Here is an 8,708-nt window from a genome sequence, read left to right as displayed (position 1 = left end):
GAGCAAATATGGATAAGAATCCTTCCAAATGATAATTAACAAAGTCAAAAAATCGAGATAAGGAGGACGTTAATTGTTGTCATCTTACATCAGCAAATTCGAATGGGTAGAGTAGGCAGGTCTTTCTCATCAGCCGCTTAAAAGCCTGGTTTGCTGTGGGCGCTCAAGGTGATACTTCAGTGAGACTTAGAGTCAAGAAACCACCTCTGCGTGCCTGTCTCTGCCCCGAGATGGCTCCGTGCCGCGTTCCGGGGGGCAGCGGGGACGGATCCCGCTGCCTGGCCCTGCCCTTTCGGGCCGCCCTTCCCGGGCCCCGCCTCGGCCCCGGGCCCGCCCCGGCCACAGTCCGCTCGCAGCATGGAGCCGCATCCCAGCTTCCGCGGCCGGCGGGCCCTGGTCACTGGGGCCGGCAAAGGTGCCCGGGGCTGGGGGCCGGGTGTCGGGCCGGGCCGGGCCGGGCGGGCTGTGACGCCGTGTCCCCGCAGGGATCGGGCGCGCCGTGGCCGTGGCGCTGAGCAGGGCCGGGGCCCGAGTGACCGCGCTGAGCCGAACCGCGGCGGATCTGGAGAGCCTCGTGCGGGAGGTACCGGCCACCCCCCCCGAACTGCCCGGGATAACCCCCCCCCGGGATAACCCCCCCGGGCTCCCCCGCGGCCTCCCACCCACGCGGCCGCCCTCGCCGCAGTGCCCGGGCATCGAGCCCCTCTGCCTGGACCTGGCGGACTGGGAGGCGGCGGAGGCGGCGGTGGGCGCGGCGGGGCCCTTCGAGCTGCTGGTGAACAACGCGGCGGTGGCGGAGCTGCAGCCCTTCCTGGAGGTGACGCGGGAGGCCCTGCAGAGGTGAGTGCCTCTGGGGCCGAGTCTGCCCCGCCAAGGGGTCGCACAGCCGTGAACGTCAAAAACGGTGGCAGAACTTTTCAGAAACGGGTGTCTTGAGACAGGAAGCAACTCGAAAGGACAGCAGCTGGTGCACAGACACCAGACAGGCTGACACGCACGCTCCATATGTCCTTTTTCTTTACTGTCTGTTCATTCCTTACATAATCACCTTTCCCCCTATAAACAGCAAAAGGAAACCAAGCACTGGGTATTACACCTGTTTCTCAGTAGCCAGAACCTGCAGTGTCACCTCCAGAATGGTGGGGTGCACCTGCCATCCCACTGGCACAGGAGGTGAGTGCCTTTGCTGCTCATCAAGCTCAGAGCTTCCAGTCTAGTTCCAACTCGGCCCCGGTTAAAGGCAGTTGTCACTAAGACAATTCAGAAATAGAGAAGACAAAGCCAGGTAAGGGAGCATAAAATGGTCACGGTGGGAAATTAAATTTGCTTACTACAATAACATGACATCTTTTTCTCTGAAAAGCTCCATAGTTTGTCTGGGAGTGAGCTTTAGGATACAGGCTATGGGTGAGTCCACATCATTCTGAGAGGATGGGTCACGCTTTGTCCCTATGTTAAAAATGTCTGCTGAGAGTCTATAATAAAGGATTCGTTTGTGACGAACATAAAAGGTATGGATTCTGCTAAGACCATTCTGCAGAACTGGCCTGACAAAGGAGGGACGATATGGCAAACAGCAGAAACACTGCCTCTACCCACCTTACAACAGATTTGCTCTTTAGAGCTGTGTGAAAGATTTGCTTGACCTGAGTTGCCACTGGCTGAGGCCCAAGGGCTTAGTGTTTAAACTTTGTCAGAGGAAACTCCATTAGGCTGATGAAGGACAGAGTCCTGAGGGAAACGTGCCAGTGCACAACTGCACCTCCCCCGGCAGTGCCATGCCTGTGGCTGATGGACTGTTCACTGCCAAGAGCACACCTGAGCATCCTGGCTCGCCCGACAGCTCAGCATTTCTGTCTGTGTCTTAGAGTATCACCAGTGTTTCCAAGAGACCAGCAGCACTTGTCCTCTGCTGCCTCTCAAAACAGCTGTCTGGCCTGGCCTACAATCACTCTGTAACATTTAAATTTGATTTTATTTGTAGGTCTCTTGATGTGAATTTTGGGGCTGTGCTTCACGTTTCCCAGGTGAGGAAGAATTGTCACTGCAGCTGTCTCCATGAACAGCAGTGACTGTTGTACATAGTGCAGATAAGTGTCCACTGTGGGGACTAAAGGGATGCAATCCAAAGTCAGCCTGACAACCTGCACATACAGACCCTTCACGCTTTGACTCTCCTGTAAGCAGGAGGCAGGGAGGACTTGCTTCCTCCAGCTGTTTTTGCTCTTTTGGCTACCATAGATTTTTCTTGTTAGGATTCTGGCATTCCTTTTTTTTCTCTCCTTCCCCCTGGCAGATCGTTGCTCGGCAGATGATCGCGCAGGGAGTGGCAGGGGCTATTGTGAACGTCTCCAGCCAGGCCTCGCAGCGTGCGCTGAGGGATCACGCCGTTTACTGTATGTGCAGCTCCAGCAGTGTCCCTCTCAGTTCTGACCAGCTGGAGACCAAAGCCACCAAGCTGCCAGCTCCCAGTTTGGGGCAGTGAAATGTCCCGGTCTGTTCCAGACCAGGTGCTTTGTTATGCACTTAATGTCTCCCGTTCTTCCCTTCCCTTAAAGGTTCCACAAAAAGTGCTTTGGATATGCTGACCAAGGTAATGGCCATGGAACTGGGACCCCACAAGGTAGGAGTCTGTGAGAGGTGGTGTGAAAGCTGAACCTGAGCGTTTCCTCAGAGGAGCCTGCTTAGATTGTTTGTTGCTGCTGGTCCCAGATTAGGGTGAACACTGTGAACCCCACCGTGGTTATGACTGACATGGGGAGAATTAACTGGAGTGACCCTCAGAAATCCGCTGCCATGATTAATCGGATTCCCCTGGGAAAGTTTGCAGGTCAGTGGGATAGGTCTGTTCCCAGGCTGGGCTCTCGTGTTGTCTCAAGCCTTCCCTCTCACGTAACAGCCTGAGTTATTTTGCTGCTTTTTTGGGCAAAGTCACAGCTCTGCTGAATGCCTTCTGGCTGAACTCCTGAAGTATTTGACGAGGACAGGGTGAGAATCAACCTTCTCTTCCCGTCTTCTACAGCCTCCTCATCTTGGGACAAGTGAAATGAACTTACTCTGTTGTTCATAAATCTGAAGGGATGTTTGCTGTGAACTAAGCATCATTTGATCACAAGGACTTTTTAATGTCCAGCTCTCAGCTACGCTGTCCTGGACACTGCATCAAGCAGAGTTTGGAAGCAGAAATACTTCCCTGCTCTAATTTGTTGTAGAGGTCCAAGGCAGACCTCTTTGGATGCTTGTTTTTCTGGTACAATTTGAGGTGTGCATTAGATGTTCTCTGTGTTTGATTGCAGAGGTGGATGATGTGGTGAACAGCATTCTCTTCCTGCTGAGTGACAAGAGTGCTATGACAACTGGCAGCTCACTGATGGTTGATGGGGGCTTTCTTGTCTCCTAAGATGGCCCCTGCATTTCACCTCGGCCTTAATTTCCCTACTGGTACTGCATAGATGTAAACTGGATAGAAAACAATGACACAGACATAGTCTTGCTGGAGGGGCAGCAGGGCTGGAGCCTGTAGGAGAAGTGAGGCAGAAAATAACTTTTGGAAGGCTGCTATATAATAAAGCTCACATACATCGTCATGGAGAATGTTTATTGCACCAAATAAGGTTTTATCTTGTCACTCTACATGATGATTAGAAATTGGACCTCTCTTCCAACCCTGTTCCCCCCCCACAACCCTTCAGAAGCTCTCCCTGTTCCATCCAAAACCATAGAGCCTGTCTGCACTTTCAGTGGGAAGGGAAAGAAGTTAGCAGACTCCTCATTGCTTCCTTTGCTGTCTTTAGTAGAAAAAAACAAAATAGAGGCAACAACCCCAGCCCTGCTCTGCAGAGACTGGATTTTGGGGGGAGGCCCTGCTAAAGATTGATGGGGGGGAGCAGCACCATGCTGTCCTAGGGTGTGCACACACAAAAAGGCAAATGCATTGATTGCGCAGAGCTGTTTCACGCACAGAGTTTGGCTAGTACCCAATAAAGCACCTAATGATTAGTTCTTCAGCTTCTCTTTTACTTCGACCCCTTCCAGGGCTGGTTATGATTTTGTAACAGTCTCAGGCACGTTCTGCTAGAGCACCAGTTTGTTAACTGTTAGCCACAGCAGGCTGGGCAAGGAGACCCTACCACCCTCCCAGCTGCTGTTGTCTCTCAGCACCATTGAAATCAGCTCCCTCCCCACTCCCACCAGGATGTTCACCACCTGTTTCACCTGCAGGTTTAAAACAGGTGTTTCCAGGACAGGATAGATGTCTCAGGCCTTTCAGCTTAGAGTTCAGGAGAGCCAAAACAGCCTGCTGCCTGAAGGAGCTACCTTGCCTTCCCCATTGTACCTCCCCTGGGGGCCGTACAGCCCCCAGCTGGTCTCCTGCCCCCACTGCCCCTTCACATCAACACTGACGTTAAATCAAAGAGACATTTAAAAAACACTGACTTCGTACATGATGAAGGGCCCTACACATCCCAGCCCCCTCCAGAAACACCCAGCTAATACGCAATCTGTCAGAGGACGACAACATGCTGAGCCAGCACCGAGGCCACAGCCCTCAAAACACAGTGCACTTTTTGCCAGGCTTCTTCACGGGCGGTGGGCAGAGCACAGCCCGGATGGCTTCGTCAAACACCGTCTTCAAGCCCCGCTGTGTCAGGGCAGAGCACTCAAGGTACTTTACTGACCCTGGGGAAAGAGAGCTCCAGTTCAACCACTCTGGTTCTACCACCACACACTGTCCCTCACCCCCTCCATGCCCCAGAGATCTGCCAGCACAGGAGACTCACCGATCTCCCGAGCCATGGCCAAGCCTTGGGGGTAGGTGATAGGAGCCAGTTTCTTATCACGTAACCTTTCGATGGTGTCCTTATCATCCCTCAAGTCCAGCTTGGTGCCCACCAGGATAATAGGTGTGTTTGGGCAATGGTGTCGGACCTCAGGGTACCACTGAAACAGAGAGACATGATAAGAAAAGTAGCTACAGCAGTGGCCACAACCATGAGGATGTGTTCCTACTATTGGGAACGAGGGGTTTACTACTAGCTGACGTGGTGTCAACACCTGCAGAGGATACTGCTGCCTACAGTTCTGAATATGCTCTGCAGATGTAATAATGAACACGCTGAGACACAGAATCATGACAGACAGTGCCCGTCAGCTCTGCACACAGTGCTTCCCCTAACTGCATTTTAGTTTCTAGAACACCTCTTAAGATGCAGATTCAAAAAGGCAGTAACTCAGCTAAAGAAGTCATGAATAAAAAGCAGGCCCCGCTTAAAACCTGTAGACTCTGACCTTCCCTCACCAAGACATGACTGCTTGAAATTTTGGGCTTGTAAGTGTGATGCTGGGTGGGGCAGGGGACCTCACTGGTTCTTCCCTTCCACTGTTTCACCCAGGAGAAGAATACTTTACCTTAGCTCTGACATTCTCAAAGGAGGCTGGACTCACAAGGGAGAAGCAGATCAAGAAAACATCCTGTGCAGAAACAAGAGGGTCAGCTGTGCAGAAAGAAACAGCTAAAGAGAATGGAGGGAGAGATGAGAGGGATCCTGAGAGAGGACAATGTCCTCGCATAAGCAAGGACTGTGGCTTTAAGAAATTCTTGCCCATTAAGGGTGTTGAGCTAATTCAGAGAGGAAAGGAATGGACCTTGAGCGCATGACTACATCTTCCTTCACAATGCTGAGCTCTGCATGTTAAAAGCCTGCGGCCACAAACATTTTAATGGTGCTAAGGGCTTCACCCTGGCAGCATGGCTACGGAGGAACTACTACACCCAGGAGAATATTTCTAGTGCAGCACAACAGTGAGCCATCCTGCCAAGGGAGAGTGGGAACATGGAACTGGCTCAGCTGCACAGCAGCCTCATGCCATTCCTTTCACCTGAGCCTCCCTGGGGCACCCGTAACTGTTCTAAGACCATTACAAAGCAGGGACTAGAACAGGACAATCTCTTCGGAGAAAATCAGCTGTGATACTTCTTAAACAACCAGAATTATGGGTACAGCTGCACCAACTTAGACTTTCCTCAATGGAAAGAAGCATGCCTGTCCTTGGGAGCCTCCCTGTCTCCGAGAGGGAGCAGTTACAAGCCAGTCCAAGCCCAGCACTCACCGTCTGTGGGTAGGAAAGAGGCCGCAGTCGGTCATAGTCCTCTTGCCCTGCTGTATCCCAGAGGCCCAGGTTCACTGGTTTTCCATCTACCATCACATTGGCAGAATAGTTATCAAACCTGCCAAGGAGGAGTCCCTCATCAGTGACAATCTTGTGGTGACCTTCACACCTCTATATGAAATCCAAGGGGGCAGTGAATCAGGAAAGGGTACTGCAGCACAGTTCCAGTAGGGACAGTCTGCCTTCCTCACATACACAGCCACACCTCCAGCATCATCACAGTCTGATTTGGGACAGCCACCTCCTCACTTAAAAACCAACTTTTACACACACATGCATACAGATCAAAAAGCAACTGAGCCCAAGGTTATTACTCACACAGTGGGGATGTATTCTCCAGGAAAGGCATTTGTGGTGTAACTGATGAGCAAGCAGGTCTTCCCAACAGCTCTGCAGAGGATAAGAGTGAGGAACATAAAGAAGGGTACAGCAGGTAGCACTGAGGCAGTAAAACTCACCCTTCCCCCCCAACTCCAAAACACAACATTAGGCAAAAAGTTATTGTGTGAGAAAACAAACCTGCAGCAGACTGGAATTCCCTACTTGTCAGGGGCCAGGCCTGAACTCTTAATGTGCACCCTGCCTGAGCACTCACTGACCCTGCTCTCTCCCATTCCTTTTCCCCACCCATTCAGCCTCAGCAAGACACCAGGCAAAACAGAGTGTTCCAGGAACCAAGAGAAGGAATAAAGTAAGGCTGTGTGCTGGGCTCAACAGATCCATAATGGTCTAGCAAAATGGGTAAACAGGTGAAAAAACATGCAACAACACAGAACTCTACAAGCTCCTCAGATACAGGAATTTAGTATCAATAAATACAAAGGGAAAACAATAAGTATCCATAAACAAAAATGAACTTTAAAATTGACCACTGTCAGTTTGGAAAGAGATCAATTTAGAGGGCTGAAGTATCAGCTCAGGGCTTTGCTGAAGGCTAGTGGGAGTAGCAAGGGCCAGGTCTGGCTGGCAAGAACATAAGCAGACAGACTTTAGCCAGCCCTGTACATTTCCTAAGGGAAAGCTTTGTTGTAAGAACAGAGGAGTACCAGCAGTGTGAGCAACCTCTTTATCACTGAGAAAGTTGTGAACTGCAGACAACCTTCCAGAAAAACAGACCCTCAGTGCCAGTGCCAGGGAAAGCTGGCTGTGAGGTGCCTGAGAGAAGCTGAATAGTCAGCAAAGTTGCATATCCCCTACCCAATTCTGTAATCAGAGTAACATAAGGAAAGACTTCAGGAGTAAGGGAGAGACTCTAGCAGAGTACACAGTCCCCTGGATGCACCAGGATGATTTAGTCTACACTGTCTATTTGGTCTTAAACCAAAACACAAGACAGCAAACCTTCAGCTGAAGTCCATTTACAACATCCTGTGCTCCCAGTTGTTCCTCTCTCCTCCACAATAAGGCTGTTTTGGTGGTTGGCTTTCTCCTCTTTCCCTCTTTAGCCCCCACAGACTGGAACCTGGAAGGCCTTACCCCAAATGTGTATTTGAGGTGGTGACATGCCTGGGAAAGGGGAAAGACCAGTCCCTGCCTAAGACCAGTTCACATTTAGGTCTCAGTACCTCAACTCTGAGATTCCTGTGGTGATCAGAAAAGTAAACTGGAATTGTGAGGAAAAATATGCAGGATGAGCTAGGAAAGTTACAAAGCACCATAAATCTAGTGCATGCCTGCATCTTGCACACAGATGTGTTCTAAGAAAAAGGAATTCAGAAAGAGCCTAAAGAAAAGAGCAAAAAGGGTGACAAGGGGCACATGATGAAATCAGAAAGAGCAACACGCTTCACCTCGGAACAAACAACAAAAGGACATATGAGAGGAACCTGCGAAGATTTTCGGGAGGACTCTGTGATGAATCAAACATGTACCACGAAAAATAGCGAAATACGGGCACCTAAAACAACGAGGAGATAGACGTAAAACCCAAGAGAACCGATGTTTGCTACTAAGGCAGCCCGATGGGGCTGGGGAGCGCCTGGGGACCGAGACTCAAGTTCATCAACTAAGGCGGGAGCGGGGCAGGAGCGCGCGGGCCGCCGCAAGGCCCCGATCTCCCGCCGGCCCCGCCTGAGCCGGCACCGCGGCGATCCGGGCCGGGTCGGGCCTCACCGCCCGGCGCGGGGCCTCCCGCCGGCGGAGCGGCTCTCCCGAGCCGCGGGGCGGGGCCGCCCGGCCGGACCTCCCTCCCTTCCTCCCTCCCTCCGCGCCGCCGGGCCCGGGCCCGCTTTGTGCGGGGCTGCGGGGGCCGGGGCGGCCCCGCCCGCACTCACCCGTCTCCCACCACAACACACTTGATCGCCTGCATCTGCCCGCGATGGCGGCGCCGCGACTGCGCCGCAGTGACCGCCCGCGGGGCGGGGCGGGGCCGAGCCGAGTCCAGCCGAGCCGAGCCGAGCCCAGCCGAGCCGGGCAGAGCCCGCCCCGCCCACAGGCCCCGCCCCGCCGCTCCCGGGGGCTCCGCGCGGACCGGGGGACGCTGAAGCGGCCGGGCCTGCTCGGGTCGGGGCCTGCTCGGGTCGGGGCCTGCTCGGGTC

The 8,708-nt window shown here is 52.7% G+C and overlaps 2 protein-coding genes across 2 annotated transcripts; one reads left to right on the top strand and one right to left on the bottom strand.

Moving 5' to 3' along the window:
* The first annotated feature begins 230 nt into the window (after nucleotides 1–230).
* Nucleotides 231–3,999, top strand: DCXR (dicarbonyl and L-xylulose reductase). Its single transcript, XM_027705187.1, is given in 10 exon segments — nucleotides 231–266; nucleotides 269–302; nucleotides 305–415; nucleotides 486–583; nucleotides 686–840; nucleotides 1,985–2,027; nucleotides 2,297–2,396; nucleotides 2,559–2,623; nucleotides 2,713–2,830; nucleotides 3,297–3,999. Coding segments are annotated over 10 exon segments (864 nt in total). The 3' UTR covers nucleotides 3,401–3,999.
* RAC3 (Rac family small GTPase 3) lies at nucleotides 3,582–8,594 on the bottom strand. Its single transcript, XM_027705188.1, has 6 exons — nucleotides 8,445–8,594; nucleotides 6,490–6,561; nucleotides 6,112–6,229; nucleotides 5,410–5,472; nucleotides 4,782–4,941; nucleotides 3,582–4,680 (listed from the first exon to the last, which is right to left on the bottom strand). Exons 1-6 carry the CDS (start codon nucleotides 8,477–8,479, stop codon nucleotides 4,550–4,552), a joined length of 579 nt encoding a protein of 192 aa, XP_027560989.1. The 5' UTR covers nucleotides 8,480–8,594; the 3' UTR covers nucleotides 3,582–4,549.
* Between the last annotated feature and the right edge of the window lie 114 nt (nucleotides 8,595–8,708).

The sequence above is a fragment of the Neopelma chrysocephalum genome, unplaced genomic scaffold (genome assembly GCF_003984885.1).
Source record: "Neopelma chrysocephalum unplaced genomic scaffold, ASM398488v2 Primary Assembly neopelma1_321, whole genome shotgun sequence".
NCBI classification, from domain to species: Eukaryota; Metazoa; Chordata; class Aves; order Passeriformes; family Pipridae; genus Neopelma; species Neopelma chrysocephalum.
This window is presented reverse-complemented; position numbering and strand designations above follow the sequence as displayed.

Coding starts and splice junctions, on each gene's coding strand:
- RAC3 (XM_027705188.1), bottom strand. CDS start 8,479: ATGCAGGCGATCAAGTGTGTTGTGGTGGGAGACGG. Junction 6,562..8,444: donor TGTGTTGTGGTGGGAGACGG/GTGAGTGCGGGC, acceptor TATCCTCTGCAG/AGCTGTTGGGAAGACCTGCT. Junction 4,942..5,409: donor TTGAGAATGTCAGAGCTAAG/GTAAAGTATTCT, acceptor TCTCTGTTTCAG/TGGTACCCTGAGGTCCGACA.